The 21,761-nt window shown below is 35.6% G+C and overlaps 3 protein-coding genes across 3 annotated transcripts; all 3 read left to right on the top strand.

Moving 5' to 3' along the window:
• The first annotated feature begins 21 nt into the window (after nt 1–21).
• Tpt (tRNA 2'-phosphotransferase) lies at nt 22–2,005 on the top strand. The gene is made up of 4 exons (XM_085198845.1): nt 22–179; nt 408–488; nt 765–978; nt 1,368–2,005. Exons 1-4 carry the CDS (start codon nt 37–39, stop codon nt 1,419–1,421), a joined length of 492 nt encoding a protein of 163 aa, XP_085054971.1. The 5' UTR covers nt 22–36; the 3' UTR covers nt 1,422–2,005.
• A 185-nt stretch (nt 2,006–2,190) lies between these two features.
• LOC146530614 (speckle targeted PIP5K1A-regulated poly(A) polymerase-like) lies at nt 2,191–15,297 on the top strand. The gene is made up of 5 exons (XM_085198844.1): nt 2,191–2,328; nt 10,597–10,677; nt 11,347–11,592; nt 12,016–12,174; nt 13,005–15,297. Exons 2-5 carry the CDS (start codon nt 10,620–10,622, stop codon nt 14,591–14,593), a joined length of 2,052 nt encoding a protein of 683 aa, XP_085054970.1. The 5' UTR covers nt 2,191–2,328; nt 10,597–10,619; the 3' UTR covers nt 14,594–15,297.
• Nucleotides 15,298–19,321: 4,024 nt separating this feature from the next.
• Nucleotides 19,322–21,593, top strand: LOC146530615 (terminal uridylyltransferase Tailor-like). Its single transcript, XM_085199157.1, has 3 exons — nt 19,322–19,726; nt 19,929–20,087; nt 20,556–21,593. The coding sequence occupies exons 2-3, from the start codon at nt 19,931–19,933 to the stop codon at nt 21,584–21,586; spliced, it is 1,188 nt and encodes a 395-aa protein (XP_085055283.1). The 5' UTR covers nt 19,322–19,726; nt 19,929–19,930; the 3' UTR covers nt 21,587–21,593.
• Nucleotides 21,594–21,761: the final 168 nt, after the last annotated feature.

The following is a 21,761-nucleotide window of genomic DNA, read 5'->3' on the forward strand; positions in this document are numbered from 1 at the left end:
TTAATAAAATTAAATTTAAAATACCTAATAAAAACAATGTTAAAATTTATAATTTTGGTTATTATTATTATTAATCTGGCATCACAGATAAAATCAACAGTCGCCGTCATCATCAACACAAAACGCTGGATTATAATAATTACTAAAGCAATACAAACGTTTCAAGTTCTGGGATTCCTGTAAATGTAAAATGATCTATAGTTTATATTTATATATTTTGCTATAATTAAATACAATACTGTATACTTGTCGCTTGTTCACTTCGAGTGGAAGAAATAAGAATCTACTTTACTTCGTAACTGTTATTTTGATAAATATTAAACATATTATTACACTCGTTCTTTTTCAGTAGATGTTTATATAAAAATATAAATGCTAATTGCATTTATATTTAATTGAAATTTTAGGAACCACAAAGATATTCAACTGAGTAAAACATTGTCTTGGCTTCTTCGTCATGGCGCTATTAAAGAGGGGCTTACAATAAGGTAAGTAACATTTAGTTTTTGATAATAATTAAAACTTAAATTTGTTCAAATGAGCACTAAATTTTATTCACTTATTAAATATTGCTGTAATACTATCTTTTCTAGTATGTAAATAAGAAACCTTGTGGTAATTATTTTCATAGCTATATTATATTTTTATTTTTTGTGATCACCATGTGTTTCTAATTTAATAACATAGGGTAAGTTATTGAATTAGAAACAAATGGTGTCTTTTCATCAAATATATAAATTTCATATTTACTTACATTTTTACAGTGTGGATGGTTACATACCTATAAAAGACATTCTACAACACAAGTCATTTAAAGAAAAATATAATTTTACTGACATTAAAAGAGTTGTCAATAATGATAGTAAGAAGAGATACAAATTAAGATTTGATGATAAGAAAAATGTATATGAAATAAAAGCAAATCAGGGGCATTCCATCAAAGAAGTGAATGACACTGAGCTAAAACCAATATTAGAGGTATATTAATTTTAAAATAACTTTAGAGTGATATTTTTTAAGTTACTATAAATACAGAAGAATATATAAGACCATGAGTATTCAAATGATTGGATTACTGGATTGTATAGACTAAAGAAAATAAAGTTCTTGATTAATAAAAAAATTTACAACTCCATTGATAATTTTAACAATATGTAATAATAAAATAATTAAAAACATAGTTTGAATAAACCCATACCCTAATCGGGGTATACACCTATCCCTCGATTTACACGGTAGATACGTTCCTGAGAAAACTGTAAATCGAAAATTAAAAATTTTCAAGTCAAAATCGTGTAAATCAAAAAGCTTGCAGAAAATGCATAATTTTGCTGTTTAACAGTTGTGATTCTTTTCAATATTTTTAGGTGTACACAGAAATAAAAATGACTCGAAGTTATTTGTGCCAATTCCACGTTTGAAGCAAAAATATTTACATTATGAGAGATGGTAATAAAATCGGTTATTAACAATTGCTTCCAATTTTTTGTAAGATCTTTGTAAACTTCTTCAAATTGAGCCAAACAGTGATTTATGACACAATGTGTACACATCGCACATGTTCAATCACAGTAGCATTTAGTAAAGTTTAGTGCGATAAAAACAAAAAAAAAACTTATTTGGAAAACCGTGTAAAAACGAAAACGTGTAAACAAAGTATCGTGTAAATAGGGGGATAGGTGTATTGTTAAGCAAGTTGTATCCTTGTTAAGAAATATTTGTTGAATGGGTTATAGAATATTTTGTTCAACTGTAGTGCCAATCAGTGAGATTAGACTATATTTATGTTATGGTTATTTAGTTTTGGTTAGGCAGAGAGAATCTAGTGGAAAGAAACTTCATTATATTGAAAACTTTGTATGTTGAGTGGCAAATTCCAATGACACCCTTTGTTTTGCCAAAACAGTAAAATAGTTTTATTACACAGAGTAGAAATTGAACCCATAACAATCTGAGCAGTCAGATGATGTACCACTTGTGATACAAAGGCAAAATTAAGAGCTTTATATTTGGATTATTTATATTTACAGCCCAAGTACAAAACTGTTGTTCACGGAACATATTTATCAAATTGGAGTATAATACAAAGCGAAGGATTGAGTCGTATGAAACGAACTCACATACACTTTGCTAAAGAAACTGTTTCTGATCCTAATATAACAAGTGGTATACGAAAAGACATACAAATTTATATATATGTAGATTTGAAAACAGCTTTGGCAGATGGACTTAGATTTTTTGAGTCAGAAAATGGAGTTATACTGACAGAGGGCAATGAAAAAGGATATTTAGAACCTAAATATTTTTTGAAAGTTACTAATAGAGCTGGTGAGTATTATATTATAAAGTTATTCCTAATTATATATTTGCATTTTATGTATGTAAAATTTAAGAATTGAATATCACAGGGTGTAAACATTTCAATGGATCAACAGTTGTCTATGGGTAGAAGAACTCAGTATACATGGAGGAGAAATGATTCTCCTCTCTTCTCCTCCATATATATATATAGTGGAATAACACTTTAAAAATGTTAAAAAAATATTAAGTTTAAATTTTAAACCCTCGATAAAACGAATTTAACAATACCTCAATTATGTAAATCCATTCAGGGGTTTCTGGAGATATGAGGTAATAAAGAATATTACATACATACAATATTCGTCTTCAAGATTCTTCCTGAGCAGTCGGGAAAAACTACTGGTATTGTAAACTAGTGTGTTTGAAAATAACCTTTGAGAGTTTAACAGGTGTTTATCAGGCAATGCCTGGCCTAAGCCTAGCACGGGCCATGAATTGGCTAATGCTCCTCGGTGGTGGTTATATAATATTTCACAAGTAGTACCACCGCTGTCCCACACACACGTTTCAAGAATTGAACTTAGTCTAGCTATTAACTGGACCATGCTATGCACGTCACTCAAGATCAAAACGCATTTTAAAAGTTTTATGTCAATTTTTAAGGTTCTGTACTTTTTAAAGAAAAAAAGGAACCTTTATTAGATCACTCTGTTGTCCGTCTGTCTGTCAAGATCCGTTATCTCGGGAACGCTTAGAGATATCGGGTTGAAATTCAAACCATATACTCAGATCTACGGCCCCTTGATTTCCTGATAAAAACATATTTCCATATTAACTTAGAAAAAAGATGTAGCAGTTGTTATCGCAAAAAATGCTTATTTCTACACTATGAAGGAAATCAAAATTCATAGGGTACTTCTGATTGACCTAGAATTACTAAATTTGGCAACTACCATCTACAGATAGTACTTGTTTAGGGGGGGTGAAGTTACTTGCGTCCGTAGGATTTCCCATCTCTTCCTGAGACCCACCCTACACGTGCCCCCTGGGTGGTGCCAAACAAGTAACAACGCCGAGTCACAGGCAGCGGTTAAGTAACCTGTACCAAGGCTACCACAAGCCTTGAGGACTAAAATACCCTCTAAACAGATTGTGGTAGTAGCACCTTGGGAAAGTGCTACTAGTATCATTCCCAACCCCCCTTTTTATGAAAATGTCACAGAATAGAGAATGCGATTTGTCATGCGATCCGGCTAACCCCCGGCGCTCTCTGGTACCCGGGCCGGAGAGTGTGAAATATGTCACCCAAGACAGCACAGGAGTGAGTACCCAGGCTCCTGTTGCTGTTAATGCTACTGGAAACAAAAAATTTATTCAACAAGCCTTCCATCCCAGCTTATTTATAACAAGGCCAAGGAGTCACTCCATGAGCAATTTGCCAAGCTCTGATGAAAATCGCCGACTCAACTCAAGTGAACTCAAAGAAATCACTAATAAAAGCAGTGGAAAATCATCAACTGACAAACCACCAGATTGGCAAAGAGTACCAACTCTCAGAAATCCAAAGAGGAAAAAATTATCCAAGTCACCTTCCCCTGAAAAACTAACAACCACCAATAGTTTTACTGGCCTTATTGTTGATCCTACTGAAAACATGGAAATGGAAACAAATATACCTAAGAAAACTAACAGACCTCCTCCTATTATATTGTATGGCATAGAAGATGTAAACAAATTAACAGAACTACTTGAAAAAGTTACTGAAAGGTCTCAATTTTTCTATAAAATAATAAATAAGAATCAACTAAAGATCAACACACTTGATATAAACGAATATAAAAAAATCATCTCTGTTATCCGTGAAAATAATCTTATAGGACACACATTTAACAGGTAGGACCAAAAGTGTTATCGTATAGTATATACGTAACCTACATCATACTACACCCCATAGTGCAATGACAGAAGCTATTGAAGAAACGGGAAATACAATAAATGGGGAAATTATAAATGCAAAATTTGGTGTAAATAAGGCCCCCACATCCACTTTCTTCGTAAATCTCCTACCGGGACCCAGATATAAAGAAGTTAAAAATCTTAAAGTTATTTATCATCAAACTGTCACAATTGAAGATCCTAAGAAGAGAAAATCTGTAGTGCAGTGTCAGAAATGCCAGCAATATGGACACAAAAAATTATTGTATGAAACCACCTCGTTGTGTTAAATGTGCTAAAGGCCATAAAACTGCAGATTGTCCAAAAATAGATCGAAACACGCCAGCTACATGTGCATTATGTCTCGGCCCACATCCAGCTAACTATAAGGGTTGTGAGGTGTATAAGGAAATATTGGCTAGAAAAATCCGGCGCAGACCTATCTTCAAACCTATGGAAGAAGAAAGAACCAGCGAAAAACCAACTACGAACGAAATGCGAAGTGACAAATCATACGCTGATACTTTAAAATTGAAAATCACATCCGAAGAAGAAACACATAAAACAGCCAACACCGTCTAACTTATGTTTATAAAGCAGTCGGAGAAAATTGACACAATCTGACAACAAATGAGTACCCTGCTAGGTCTCATAACCACACTGATTTCCAAACTAAATAATTGATTACTTTAAAAATAGCAACTTGGAACATAAATGGACTAGCACCCAACAAAAATGAAGTAGAGATTTTACTTTCCGTACACGACTTGGATATACTACTCATCTCAGAATCACCTCCAATAGTAATATGACAATTAAAGGTTACAACATCTATACAACAAATCACCCGGATGGCACAAAAGAACAATAAAACATCATGAACTACCACAATTTAGTTCAGAACATCTCCAGGCAACGACAGTTGCTATAATAGTCGAGGAAGGCAATATTAACGTTTCTGCTGTTTATTGTCCCCCTAAGCATAAAATAATTAATAGCCAATTTACGGATTTCTTCAAAACTCTTAGTCATCGCTTTATCGCTGGAGGCGACTGGAACTCGAAGCACACTCATTGGGCTTCAAGGCTTATAACAACGAGAGGCATAGAATTAAAAAGTAGCATAGACAAAAACCATTTGACTACTTTTGCCACATCTGAGCCAACCCACTGGCCAACGGACTCAAACAGACTTCCTGATGTGCTCGACTTTTTCATAGCAAAGGGGTTATCTAAGCTGTTGTTTCAGATAGATTCGTGCCTTGATGGGTCCTCCAACCACATTCCAGTCATTCTTGCGTTGAGTACAAAAGTGCTCAAAATAGAAAAACCGCTGCGGTTACATAATAAACATACAGACTGGCAGAGTTTTAGAGAAGTTGTAGATGAACATCTAGATATTAAAATAGCTCTTAAAACAGAAGATAATATTGACGAAGCAGTCTTATTGCTCACTCAGGCTATCCAAGTAGCATGTTGGAAGTCTACTCCTGAAGAGATTGAGGTACCACGTGAGAAATATGTACCCTGGGTAATAAAGCAACAGATTTTAGAGAAAAGAAGACTGCGCAGAAAGTGGCACACGAGTAGACATCCAGACGACAAGAAAGCATTTAACGAAGCCATGAAAGACCTCACAGACTCTCTTGAAAGTATTGATAATCAAACAATAGAAACACGTATAGAATCGTTAACTGCTACTCATGCTACTGATTACTCCTTATGGCGAGCGTGCAAAAATTGTAATCAGCCAATTAATCCCAAACCTCCGCTTTGATTATGTGACGGCACTTGGGCGCGGTCAAAACAGGAAAAGGCCGATGTCTTTGCTAAACATCTCGCGTCAGTGTACCAGCCTATCGATAGAAAAACGGAGTGTGATGATAGGGACATAGATGATCTTCTTGGCCAGGACCTTCAGCTCGATTTTCCGCTTCGCTCTGTAAATTCATCAGAAATATTAACCACTATAAATTCCTTTGAAAATAAAAAGACACCAGGCTTTGATCTAATAGATAAAATAATTCTTAAAGAACTCCCATATAAAGCTATAAAGTATCTTAAAACTCTTTTTAACAGTATTCTACGAGTTGGTTATTTCCCAGCACTATGGCGAGTTTCGCAAGTAATAATGATACCCAAACCCGGCAAACCACCAAACGAAATAACCTCTTATAGACCCATTAGCTTGTTACCACTATTATCAAAATTATTTGAAAAAATTTTACTTAATAGATTGCTTGAAACACTCAATAAAAATTGTATCATACCTGATCACCAATTTGGTTTTCGTAAAGAGCACGCAACTATCGAACAGGTACATAGAGTTTGTAGAGTTATACGGTCAGCTTTAGAACGAAGACATATCATCTGGGAATCAGCTCGTAAGCACATACCCCGCGGCTGTCGGTGCTTGTACATCCCAGGCCTTGAGGATCAGTCTGCTAAGCTGCTTTCTACCTATGAATCGCTCTACTCCAAAGACCCTTTTTCTGAGGACACCATTCTGGCTGGAGAGGAACTTATGCGGACACTTGTTGAAAGCCGAAAAAACAGCTGGATTCAGCTTATATCTTCCGTTGACATGATCCATAACAGCAAGAAGGCATGGAACACCATTAAAAAGCTAACTGGCGACCCCCCAAATGCTACAAACTCTGGTCAAGTAACTGCCAATCAAGTTGCCCATCAGCTTCTTTTAAATGGAAAGCCACCCCACCGCCTGCCCAGGGAACTAAAGCCACTTATCTCACCGACTGACAATACCGATGCCATCAGCAAACCCTTTGTACTAGCCGAAATAGTAGCAAGCATTAAATCTTTAAAAAATGGAAAAGCGGCTGGCTTGGACGACCTTACTACGGAACAAATTAAACACTTGGGTCCCGTAGCTATCTCATGGCTATTAGCAATGTTTAACTCATGCCTGAATCTCTGCACAATCCCAAAGGTCTGGAGGCGGGCCAAAATCATAGCTCTGTTAAAACCAGGTAAAAGCCCAGATGATCCGAAAAGTTTCCGCCCCATATCGCTATTAAGCCGTACATTCAAACTTTTTGAGAGGATGCTTTTAAACCGCCTGACGCCTTTACTTGAGGAACACCTAATCCCAGAGCAAGCTGGTTTTCGTCCTGGCAAGTCCTGCACTAGGCAAACTTTGAATCTTGTACAGGCTATTGAGGACGGATTTGAAAACAGGAGAATAACTGGCGTTGTCTTTGTTGATTTAACAGCTGCATACGATACCGTCAACATTCGTAGACTCCTAGTTAAAGTTCACAACATAACTAACGATCAAGGCTTCGTCCGCATACTAAGAGATATCTTAAACAACAGAAGATTTCAGGTTCACCTTAATCGTAACAAAAGTAGGTGGCGCAGTCAGAAAAACGGCCTCCCACAGGGGAGTGTCTTAGCCCCGGCCTTATTTTCCATTTATACCAACGATCAACCAAAAACTCCAAACACCCGTCAATTCCTCTATGCCGATGACCTTGCTTTGGCTGCTCAGGCGCCATGTTTTGAGGAGGTGGAAAGTTTGCTGAAGACAGCCCTAAGCGCACTCGACTCTTACTATGACGATAACGCCCTTAAACCCAACCCGTCTAAAACTCAGTCGTGTGCGTTCCACCTGAGGAATCGTGAAGCAAACAGGCCTCTTCAAATATCTTGGCGAGGTGCTCATATTCAACACTGTCCACAACCACGATACCTGGGAGTTATACTGGACAGGTCTTTAACATTTAAAGCTCACTGCCTGTATACCAAACAAAAAGTATGTGCAAGAAATAATCTGCTCCGTCGGCTAACGAGAACACATTGGGGGGCATCTCCGCACGTACTTCGTACAACAGGCCTCGCTCTATCTTTCTCTGCGGGTGAATATGCGTGTCCAGTTTGGCACCGTTCCGCTCATGCAAAGGAGGTGGACATAGCATTAAATGAGACTTGTCGAATAATTACTGGTTGCCTTAAGCCCACACCATTAAACAAGGTCTACCCTCTGGCCGGAATAGCGCCTCCTAAGGTTCGACGTGAGGTGGCATGTTCTGTCGAAAAAATGCGTCAGGAAAAAGACCCTCGGCACCCACTCTTTGGCTACACCGCACCTCGTGCCCGCTTGAAAAGTCGCCACAGTTTTATTCAAGCTACCAAAGCTCTAGATTGCATTCCGAGTCGCGCTAGGATACGGTTATGGCAGACAATCTACTCGCCACCTTCAGGCTTTGTTCCCCCCAAAGAGTGCCTACCCGCAGGTTACAACTTGCAGTGGCCAACATGGAAGTCACTTAATCGTTTACGGAGCCAGGTTGGCCGATGCAAAGAGCTTCTCGTGAGATGGGGGTACGAACTGAGGGATGGGTCACCCTGTGACTGTGGCGCCGATCCACAAACGATGGCACACTTACTCTCCTGCCCGAAATGTCCATTCACCTGCTCACATGACGATCTGATGGAAGCAACAGATGCCGCAGTCGACGTGGCTAAATACTGGCAAAATGTGATATGAATTCTCCATTCATTGCCACGAAGAAGAAGAAGAACGAAGACAATATTGCTCATCGGCATTTCTCGATGTACAGCAGGCGTTCGACAAGGTCTGGCACCGTGGACTCATGTATAAAATCAAATCCCTTTTACCGCATACCTACTTTGGACTCTTAAAATCGTACCTGTCTGAAAGAATCTTCCAGGTTAAAGAGGACGAATATACATCCCCTTTCTATGAAATTTTGGCTGGTATCCCTCAGGGCTCTGTATTAGGACCAGTTTTATACATAATTTACACTTCTGACCTACCTCAAACCACCGGTGTAACAATAGCAACATTTGCTGACGACACAGCCTTGCTAGTATGCAATACATGTCCTAAACAAACATCAAGGGTCCTCCAAAATAGCCTTAATGCTGTCTCCCAATGGTTGAATAAATGGAGAATAAAAGTGAATTCTACAAAATCTGTACAAGTCAACTTTACTCTCAGAAAAGAACAGTGTCCTGTAGTCACCATAGATGGTCGCGAATTACCACAGCAAAACAGTGTTAAATACCTTGGTGTGCATTTAGACAGTAAACTGACATGGAGATCCCACATTCGTGCAAAAAGAATTGAAATTATGTTGAAATATAAATGTCTTCACTGGCTACTCGGAAGAAATTCAAAACTATCGATAGACAACAAACTTTTAATTTACAAAACGATTTTAAAGCCAATATGGACCTACGGCCTACAACTCTGGGGATCTGCATGTGTCTCCAATATTAACATAATTCAAAGAACTCAAAATTATATCTTAAAACAAATAGGGAACTGCCCATGGTTCATACAAATTAAGGAAATGCATAACTATCTCCAAATACCTACCACTGTAGGTATTTGGAGATAGAGGAAATACAGATCAATAATTATAAATACAAAAAAAGGCTTGAAAGTCACCCAAATAAATTACTGACCTTACCTATGGCAATAAACCGACTAAAAAGGAAACAAATTCTAAACATAACCAACCCAACGTCATGCTAGGCAGTTATTCCATATAGGAAACATTTCCAATGGGGAATGAGTTCCTAAAAAGCCATTATAACTCTCCATACATCTGTTCATAGTCCTTGGACTGATCGCATGATAATAAAAAAAAAAATTAAAAAAAAATATTAACTTAGAAAAAAGATGTAGCAGTTGTTATCGCAAAAAATGCTTATTTCTACACTATGAAGGAAATCAAAATTCATAGGGTACTTCTGATTGACCTAGAATTATGAACTACCATCTACAGATAGTACTTGTTTAGGAAAAAATCTAAAAACTATACATCCTAAAAAATTACAGTCTAAAAGAACAAAAACCACCTATTTTGACACTATAAAAGGAATAAAAATTAATAGGATACTTCTGGTTAACTTAGAATTATAAAATTTGGCAGCTAGCATCTACAAGTGGTACTTGTTCAGGAAAAAATGTGAAAACTGTGCATTTGTAGTTAAATCCTGAAAAGTAATATCCTTAAAGACTATGTAATGTATTAGTACGCTAACAATATATAAAAAAATATAGGTCAGTCGTGGCGCAGAGGCACAGAGGCACAGAGTGTGACTGTAAAATCGACTGGTTGTGGGTACGATCCCCACACGAGGAAATGGAATATTTATTTAAATTGATATTTCTATTTCTTCGCTCTAGTGTCGAGGCAAAGCGCGGTGTTGAGTTCTGCCACTCAACACGCAATGTTTCCAGAATTCGGCAGAAAGTGGGGAAAGAAGTGTCTTAACACTAAGTTCCCTAAGCAGAGCCTACCCTGGAGTGAGCAGGATACAGTGTGAAGCTGATTTAATTTATATTTATTTTTAAAAAATTTAATAGGTGTTCAAATCAACCCTTAAGCAATGGAGTCTCCCTCTAAGAACCAAAAAACTCCTAGTCCTAGACAAGTGTTTGTGTCAGGTAAATTATTAATTCATTTATTAAGTTAAAATGACACCATCAGACTTTAAATGTAACGGTTGTGGATTTGATTCTCATTCTCACTGGCGGTAGTTACTTTCATTTCCTTACTCTAGCAACAAAACAAAGCAAGCTATTGAATTCTACCAATCAATATGCAATGTTTTCCTCCAAACTGTTAAGCCATTGTACTTATTTATTGAGAATATTTTACCAATTAAAGTTTTGAAAACATAAATTTGATGCATCAACAACAAATGGGTTGTTTAAATTCCAGAATTCATTGCGTGTTGAGTGGCGGAAAACAACGACGCGCTTTGCTTCGACACCGGAGCGAAGATATGAAAATAAAAAATTAAATAAATATTTTATTTCTTCAAGGGGGGATCGAACTTTCAACTGAACTGGACAAGACTGGGCACTAAAAACTGAAACATATTTTAATATTTTCATTTCCTTGCTCTGGTAATAAGTTAAAGCGTTGAGTTGAGTTCCTTCACTCATTACGCATAGACTTCAGAATTTAGCAGCAGAAAGTGGGACACGGAAGTGTCTTAACGTTAGGTTCCCAGGTTCCTTCTACATACTCTACTATGCCTGCGGGATACAGCATAAAGCTAAAAAAATCCAGCTAAATTTCTAAATGTGAAACAGCCAAAATTCTTACAGGATATCCAAGCTACACACAATCGCAGGAGTTAATAAAAGTTTTTGATCAATATGGCGCGGTGACTGTAGACAAAATAAACAATAAGTTTGCAGTTATGACGTTTGCGAGTGAAACTGAAGCGGTCGACGCAATAGAAGACTCCGGAAAGGTCAACATATATGGGGAATTTCTTACTGTGAAAAAATTTACAGGGAAAATTGAACCTGCTACCCCTAAGAGGGATTTCCCTAAGAGTAAAGAGAAGGGTTGGTTGTAATATATGTTTAAAGACTAGTTTCGTTTTTAAGACAGGTTGTGAGTTCGGTTTACATTCGAGGATTTGGAACGTTTAATATCTTTCTATTTCCTCAGTCTGGTAATAAGGCAAAGCGCGGCATTTTATTCCGCCATTCAATGTCTCCAGAATTCGGCGAAAAATTGGAAACGGAAATTTCTTAAAAGTGAAACCCTATACATTTCTTGAGATAAAATTCACAATTATATTGTATAAATAGTGCTTGCTGTTCTGTTGTACCATTCTACCTTGCATATTTGTTTTTTTGTTTGTAGAAATAACTTTGTTGTTGTAGATCTGTGTCTTTAATCTGTGGAGACTGATACTTTTTAAACGTTATTAAAGTGTTATTCCACGCTATTCAAATTTTTTATGTATGTTGGTTTGTTTCCAGGTGGAGCAATAATAGAACCGAAGTTTATCAATTTAACAGGTGATTTCTATGTACAACTTGATAATGTGTTGAAGGCGGTGCGTCTCACTCAAGAAGAGGTGACTTCTCTCAGCCGACTCTATGCTGACTTGGAATGGGCTCTGCAGCAGGCTTGGCCAGGTATTTATAAAGTTTTGTTTTAATGTGATTTGTTTTTTAGCGTCACGCTTGTGTGTCACGAGTGATGATGATGATGGTCACTTACTTCAGACTCATCGACCATACTGTACCTAATATATACTTATTATAAAATCGTGAGAGGGTCGGTGTCTGTACTTGGAAAATATTTAAAAATTTTTTTTATTGGGAACCTTTATTAACCTAATAGAACCCAAAACAATGATTTTTAAAATTTTTGTCTGTTTGTCCGTTTCTCTGTGCGTTTGTTATCGCTAATCTCAGAAGCGGCTTAACCGATTTACATGCGGTTTTCACTATTGGATTCTGGAAAGCGTCCGAAAACATGTAGGGTTTATTTTATTACAAGCGCTACATAAATAAAAAAGTTATGTCAATTTAAAGTACTTAGTTCGACGAATTTGCTAATTGCCGTAACAGTTATTTTATAAAACTGGTTTACTGAATTAACTGAATCTTTAGTTTTCAATTTCTTTATTAATATTTCTATTTCAAGTGGGCGTAGCCCCGTATGGGCCTACTAGTTACTTTATAAATAATAACACGCCTTGAGAATGAAATGCTCGCTCCAGTCTGTTTCAAAAGTGTCATTGTCACAAATAATTAAATATGTATTTGTTTTAAATTGATAAAGAAAAATCCTGCTGAGTTTTTGCGCCGGTTCTTCTCAGATCTGAGGCATTAACTTTAGTGAACTGGTGGTAAATTGTTTGACGTTCATAAAATTAAGCATGTAACTTATTATTTTGAATAAAATTATTTGACTTTGAAAAACTTTGAACTTTGGAAAAATCTAAAATGTTTGCTTTCAGGTTGTGTAGCAGTACCATTCGGGTCAATAACAACCGGCCTCGGCATAAAAACGAGTGACGCGGACTGCTTCATACGTATCCCGTACAACGCACAGACGCCACACACAAACGGCAACCATGTGTATAAAGCAAAAAGAATATTACAACAATATTCGGACACATTCGTCGAAATATTAGCCATTCCTAGAGCTAACACACCAATTGTCAAACTCTTTCATGTTCCGACTAAAACTAATTGTGACGTCACATTCAAAACCCCTTTAGGTTCCCAAAATAGTAAACTAATAGCTTTCCTTCTCCACGCCGATGCCAGATTGATTCCGTTGGCTGTACTCGTTAAATATTGGGCTAAAATTCACGGGTTCACGGGAACGGGAAAGTTGACTAATTATGCACTAACAATGTTGATAATTTTTTATTTGCAACAGTCTCCTGTTTCCATTTTACCTTCCGTATACTGGCTGCAGCAGAATCCAGCTGATGAGTTCTTGGTAGACTCCTGGAATACGGGATTTATGCATCAGCTCGATATGATACCCAAATCTACCAACAGTTCCTCCATTTCTGAGCTTTTGGGTGGTTTCCTCCAATATTATGCTAATTTCAATTTTGATGAACTTATTGTTTGTCCATTTATGGGAGTCCCTATTAAAAAAGATAGGTTCAAGGACTTGAATCTCTTGCCTGCTGAGTTTAGTCGTTACAAACTTAATGTTGAAATGAGGGTAGCTCCTCCCTTGAAGTTTACACGGTCCATGTGTATTCAAGATCCCTTTGAATTGTGCCACAACGTGGCTTCGGCAGTCAGTTCTAAACTTTCGGCTGAAATTTTAGCCTTTTTCAAATTCGCGGCCACAGCATATGATAAAGAAAAGCTAAATAATTGTGCAGGTCTTCTAAAAACTATTTTGATTCAGAAACCTAAATTGCCAAAAGGGAAACATAATCCTGAGTATCGAGCAGTGATTTATCCCCACTTTTTACAAGCAATAATCAAACCGGATTGGAAGTCTGTGATACGAGAAGTGACAATGACGGCGTTCGAACAAATGTGCAACATAAAATTGACTAAAATGGAGGAGAAACCAAATCCTGAGGCGAGGAAACAAAAAGAAAAGTTCTCGGGCGTAGTGACCAAAGCAATATGGAAAAGAAAACAGTTCACCAAACTATATAACATGATGGATCTGACGTTTGTTGAAAAACAAAACAGAATTACGAGTGAAGTCATGAATGTTGATAAAGATACGTTCAAAATTAATATACAGATTATATTGACGTTTGCGATGGAGCCCAAACACGCAGTTGTTTCTATGAAAATATTAGACGGTGATGGTACAATGTATAGAGAATTCGGAAAGTTCTTTACCGGAACACTTCATGGATGGTTTATAACTTTATTGAAAGGCTATCTTCATCCCAAAAAAGTAGAGAATACAGGTACAGGTAATAACGGAGAACTTCCTCCGGAAACCGAATTAGATGAAAATGTGAACATTTCTAATGTTTCCCAATCAGATGATGATACAAGTCAAGAAGATAATGATAATGATAAAAGTGAAGGTGAAAACAATAATAGTACTAAATAAATTAATGCTGAGTTTATTATTATTTTTTATATGCAAAAGGACTTTAAATTCGTTCGTTTTTTACTTTAAACAAAAAAAGTTAATATAATGTTGAGAGTAGAAAAATAATGTAAATATTTTTAAATTTAAATTTTCAACTGTGTGAGGTTAGTCGTGGCGCAGGGGCACAAAGGGTGACTTTAAACGCGACTGGTCGTGGATATGAAATTGGCGCGCGTTTTGCAAGTACGATAGGCATGAGCGTCAGCTTGGATATGGCGTCGACTGAAAAATTAAAGCAACGTATTTTTTAATATTTCGTAAATAAAGTATAACAAAACATAATAGTCTTATAAAACGACATTAAAATTCTATTTGTCGCTCTTGTTGCTATAAACACTAATAACTTTAACTTTTAAATTCACTATACGCTTACGACGCCACATCCAAGCTGGCATACTGGGTATTCCTTTACATGTATTTTTTTATTTTATCGTTTATCAATAATTAAATACGTATGACAAACTGCTGTGATTGTAATATGTGAAATTTTTAATTTTAGACGTTTCTTTTATAAGAAATCACCGATTGAATCTAGAATATTTAGTTTTAGTTGTATTTCATTATATGACAAGGATTTTATCTGCCATTTTATTTTATATTTTATTTAGTTATTATATTTTAATTTCATTTTTTTAATGTAAAATAAAAGTTGATAACTTTGATTCTTGTTTTATTTGTCTTAAATACCGTTCATATGCTAATATATTTTTAAGTTTAAATAAATTTTAAAGTATTTGTTGCATAAATTTAAGAGTATGATTGTGGGACTGACCCACGGGCAGAAAACAATAATTTTCGTTGCCCCCTTGATTTATTTACAAATGGTTATATTATTGTACTAATATTTCCGCAATTTTGTTAACTTTAAAATCGAAATAAAAATATTCTTTGTTCAATGAGGCCAATACAAGCACTCTTGAATCGTCAAGATTCATAGAAATGGCATTAGTGTCAATCCTACCGGAACCTACCACCGGGGACACTTAGGGGCATTTGCATGGGACACAAGTGAAAAACGAGACAGTCCTGTTCAAAACAAGACGTCTGGTCATGGTATGTAGGTGAACATCAACAACTAAACGTTCACGTGCTCTACTCTCTTTCTACTTTAACTCTAAAATCACTTCTGGAATTACAATTACGTACCTATCCTGTTTTAAACACTAACACTATAAATAAAGTTTTATTGTATTATCTATATATATAAAAGGACTTGTCCTCACTGACTGAGGTAAGACGCACGCACAGCCGTAACCGCTGTGCGTAGAAACCTGAAATTTGGACAAAAGTTTACTTTCGTAATCTGGACATCCACTAAGAACGGATTTTGAAAAATTTTAACCCTAAAGGGGTGAAATAGGGGTTCAAAGTTTGTATGGAAAAAAAATTAAATCGGCACCGATTTTTATAAAATTTGAAATTTAGATTTTTAAAAGTATTTAATTGAGCACTTATTTCATCGTTTTCTAGAATTCTCTCCCTAAGGGTGCAAATAAGGGGTTGAAAGTTTGTATGGAAAAATCTTTAAATCACCACCGATTTTTATAAAATTTGAAATTTAGACTCTTAAAAATATTTCATTGAACACATGTTTCATGGGTTATTAGAATTCATCCTTAAATACGCAAGCGAAGCTGCGCGCGTCCGCTAGTTACTACATATATGGATCATGGGTTGTTGTCCGAATAATAAACATTTTTTTTTATTAATATATTACTATAATGTATGTTGACAGCGCGCTTAAGGTTTCTTATGTAAAAATCATTAAAACCTTAACCCTTAAGGTTGCATTGTTTTATAAAAGCGACTGTGGTGATACATATTTTATTCCATGCTATGGTATCGCGGCAAAGCGCGTCGTTAAGTTCTGCTAGTCAACTTGCAATGCCAGCCGGCACTAGCCTCTCTCTGCCTACCCTGCTACATGCGGGATACATTCAAACTCAAATGAAACTGTCGCCAAGGCGTAGAAAATTTACTGTGCAATGACCGGGTTATTTTAAAAAATAGTGATTGATTCTAGATGTAAAGATGTGTGAATGAATATATTATTTTCACATGAGGGGGGTGACAGTGTATGTAATGTATGTGTGATCTTATATTTGGATAATAGATCACGTGTGTGGATGTAACTTACATGTGTGTGTATGTAAGATCACATATGACCATCTGGGTATGACAAAAGTCAGTGCAAGATGTGTACCAAGAAAGCTCACACCGCTTCAGAAACAGCAGCGCGTCGATGCATCAAGGCAATTTTCGGAGTTGTGTGGAGATGAACCGGCATAGATTTTGGAACGGATTGTTACTGGAGATGAAACATGGATCCATCACTTTGAGCGTGAGTCAAAACAGGAGTCCATGCAATGACATAAAAAGGGCTTACCGCCCCCAAAGAAATTAAATAGATGTAAGTATTGTTTCATTTAATTTAGAAAGAACCCTTTTATTTCATGAACTTTTGGACCTCCCCTGGTACGTGTGAGGTCTTATATGTGGATGTGAGATTACCGAGGATGTTAGTGGCGGTGGCAAGCGAACGCAAATATAAAATGAGGTCTTGCGCTTCATTTTAAAAGGTGTTTATGTTATTTATGATTTTCTACATAAAAATCTACTAATCATTTTATATTATTCAGTAGATATTTTTTATTTTTTGTAATTTTATTTTAAGATGATCTTTTGTAAACGATTTTTTCTGTTCAGTTCTGTTCTTTTTATTATGGTGTTCCGAGCATGCCAGTTGAGCACAAAATCACTTCGCCAGTGTCACGTTGAATGGAGAAAACGATCTTTTTTATAATTTGACATAGAGTATATTGGTATGGTGTATGGTTCTTCTTCTTTAAATCTGGCGTTCCGAGCGTGCCAGAAGACACGAATGACAGAAAGGAGTAAGGAGTATATTGTCTATAATGTTCCTTGATTGACAATGATATTGACAGATTGAATGGACGTAAGGCTTTATATATAATATAATTATTCAGAATTTTCTTATTACTATATCTATTGACATTTGTGTTCAGTTTAGTGCTTGCTGCATGTAGCTTTTTATGTGAATATATGAGATATAAGTATATTAAGCTATAAACTAACATATTTGTGAAATATTATTAAAGTATCGATACAACGATTGGTTGTATCGATACTTTGGTGCGTGGGCTTTTTTAGATAAAAATATCGATGGCGGAACTATCGACAGTTTGACAACACTACAATGTGAATTAGTGCTCAACTGTCAACTGGCACGCTCGAAGCGCCATAAATATGGACGCGGTATCGAATAGAAAGTATCGATACTGTACTCATTAGTAGTATCGAAAAAGTATCGAACATATGTTAGCACGTCTATGTCAGTCAGCAAGTAACATCATTATGTCACTGACGTTGACATTACATGAGTAGTTTCTGTAGAACAGAATATAAATAAAGAATATAAATAAAAACTTTGGCATGGATTCCAAGGCATTCTGGAATCAGTGGGAACGAATCTGCAGACTCTTGCGCAAAATTAGCCATCCAGTGTGGAAATTTAGATAACTTTTTTATTTCGGCCCAGGATCTGTTGTCACTTGCATTAACTCATTTGGATGTGTCTTGGTCTGAGTTCTGGGAATTATCAAAATCTCAGAAAGGTAAATTTTATGCTACTATCCAACCCAATATCCCAAGGCGACCTTGGTTCTTTTCTCAAAAATTTGCTAAACGGAGGATTATATCAACTATTTGTCGATTGCGCCTTGGGCATGCAAGTACACCTGTGCACCTAGCTAAGATCAGGGTCAGGGACCACTCACTGTGTGAGTGTGGCCTGGATGAAGGTTCCCCTTCCCACATCCTTTTCACATGTCCCAAGTTAATTCGTCCCTTGTATGATGTCCTTCCTTATATAGTTCCCCGCCCCCTTAATGTTCAATGTTTGTTAATGTTTGTATTTTCTCCTTTGTGTAAGTTTTTATGTAAATATATTAAATATAATAATATTAAAGTATAAGCTAACAATTTTGTAAAATATTACTTAGTACTAACCCTTTATTATGTATATATATTGTTATATTTGTATATATATAATATCTATTCTTTTTACTTATAGGTGAAGGCAGTATATTAGCTGGATCTCTTTTTAACGTGCATTCTCCTATTGCGTTATATTATCTGTTTTACCGTACAATCTCCTTTGTGTGTTTTCCATTCAACGTGACACTGGCGAAGTGATTAGTGCTGAATTGGCACGCTCGGAACGCCATAAATAAAGAGCAACAACAACAACAATAAATAAATAATAGTGAAAAAACACGTTTTTGTGGAAAAAAAAATTACCAATATTTTCTTTTCATATGATTGTATTGTCATCGGTGTTTGATATGTATACAAAATTTCAAATTAATCAAAATCATGTTCAAAGATTCCGTTACAGACATACATAGATAGATAAATAGATAGCTACGACCGAAGAGAATAAAAGCGTATTAAAAACCAAACTAGTTACTTAAAAAAGTTAATTAACCTAGTTAATTAAAAAAGTATAAATTTAATAAATCTCCTCTCTCCTTCGAAAACTTATTAGTTTAAAAATAAAAAAAAATTCGAGCTGTTTTGATGATAGGCAACTTCAAGTTTTTGTAAGAGTACTTAGTAGTAGTGTTACTAATTAAAGTAGGTACTTATTAGTATTATAATTCTTATCAAATTGTATTAGAGCATAATTTTATATGTGAAATCTATTTACAATCGTAAATCCTTGCAAAGGATTCCAAAGTAAACTTTCTTTGTGTGATGAGTGAGGCGTCGCTACTATAACTACAAGATCTGTATCGGAAAGCAATACTCGATATCACAAAATATCGATACTTTTCGTGTCTCTATCTAGATTCTAGCCATAAACTAAGAACTGAACTGGAATGATTATTTAAATGATTGTATACAACTATACAAACCAATCTAATTACCTACAAACTAAATATTTTGTTTATATATAATAATATTTAATAAATCACTTCAGTGGTAAAGAACGATATTCAGTTATGCAGTAAAAGTAACATAACCTATGTTATTATAATAGAAACTTGTGGTTGAATGTGGCACGACCAGGTGATGATCAAAGAAGTTGCTTTTTTAGTTATTGTTATGTTAAGATCCTGTGGGAAATTATATTTATTTATATATATCAATTTATAGATATCTGTAATATTCCTAATATAAAATAAGAATCTGTTAAAAATATAATAAATAATTATAATGTATATTTAATAATTAGTTTCCTTAATCAACCAAATTATAAAATATTTTGTAGAAATGGCTGTAGTGGATCCATCACAGTTTTCGTATAGGGGCAATTTTGAAGAGCAAACTCAGGAAGTATTACAAAATGTGAGGCTCTCGAGGCAAGAGGTTGAAAATTTGCAAATACTAATTAATGATGTCACTCAAGTTTTCCATCATCACTGGCCGGGTAAGTTAGAAAGTATATTTTTAGCTTTAGGCTTCAAATAACGTAACAGGCAAAGGAGGACTAGCACTAGCCACTCAATTATCGAGACACATGCTACATTTTCTTTGCTTACCACAGTCATTTCCTTACATTAACATACAGAAGCTGTCCCACAGAGCCCTGGCAGCTTCTAATTGTCATAAGGGATAATTTAAGTGTAAATATGTAAATGTTGTTTTTTTTTATTTTTTTGGCAAATTTTTAGAAGTAAAATTTCTGAGGTGGGCACCGGATTATTCTGGGGTGAGGGGGTGCAGGGGCTCAAGAGTTTGATTATAACGGGGTGGAGGAATTAGGTAATTACTATTTATTACTATTTTCATTTCTTGGGTCTGACACCAAAATCATTCAATTAAAACCCATTGTTAAGTTCTGCCACTTATCATTCAAGTGTTTTAACATAAGAATTATTCTTCTCTATCATTTCAGGCAGCACAGTTATACCATTTGGCTCTTTAGTCACCGGCCTCGGCATTAAGTCAAGCGACGTAGATTGTTATATAGACGTACCAACATGGATACTAGGCGATAAAACTTTACCAATAACACAGGCTAAAAACATTTTGATAAAACGCAAGGATATTTTCCATCATATATTTGCTGTAACGCACACTAAAGTACCCGTGGTCAAATTTTACCATGTCCCTACAGCGAGGCATTGTGATATAAGTTTATTGAGTTCAATGGGAGTTCAAAATAGTAAATTGATAGCTTATTTGCTGCATGTAGACATTCGAGTCTTAAAATTGGCAATTTTAATCAAATACTGGTCCAGAGTATACAGTTTGACTGGCCCAAATGTTATGCCGAATTACAGTTTGACAATGTTGGTTATATTCTTTTTCCAAATGAAAAATATTCTACCTCCAATATCAGCTTTGCAAGAAAAGGCGCAGGAATTCTTTATAGACGGTTGGAGCGTGGGTTTCGATGAAATGACCTATAATAATACAAATAACGACACACTGTATCAGCTATTGGGCAATTTTTTCAAATACTATCGCAATTTTAAATATGATGAATTTATTATTTCGCCATTTTTGGGGCATCCTCTGGCTCGGGAGCCCTTTACTAAGACTGAAACTGTACCCGAAGTGTTTCATTTGTACAAATCTTTGTTAGACAGAGGTCAATGCAAACCGATACGTTTAGATACGCCCATATGTCTACAAGATCCTTTAGAACATTCGAGAAATTGTACTGTGCCAGTGCATCCGAGGCTTTTTAAGAAACTTCATTCACATTTTGCTGCTGCAAGTGACTTATTTGATGAGAACGATGCAAAGAGTTTTCTACGAAAGTTACTAAATAACCCACATGTTAAAGCTGAAACTCGTCCTGTTCCAAAAAAGAAGGCTAGAATAATGAATTATAAGGCTGGAATGAGAGTAATTAAAAACAAAGTTACTAAAACATTCCAAATAAGTATTAAGCCCAAAAAAATAAATAAAATGAATTAAACAGAGATTTTGTGTTTCATTTATTACTTAACATTTAATAAACTGTCTTGTCGCAGTGGCGTCTGTGACCTCGATCGTTGTGGGTTTGATCCCCATTCAGATTCAAATCCACAAAATAATTATATTTATTTTACTGTTGCGGAATATCTTTCCCTATGTGTGGCGTTAAGTTCCG

Source organism: Heliconius melpomene, chromosome 16 (genome assembly GCF_056956725.1).
Source record: "Heliconius melpomene rosina isolate 202511_hmr_F chromosome 16, ASM5695672v1, whole genome shotgun sequence".
In the NCBI taxonomy this organism is placed as follows: domain Eukaryota; kingdom Metazoa; phylum Arthropoda; class Insecta; order Lepidoptera; family Nymphalidae; genus Heliconius; species Heliconius melpomene.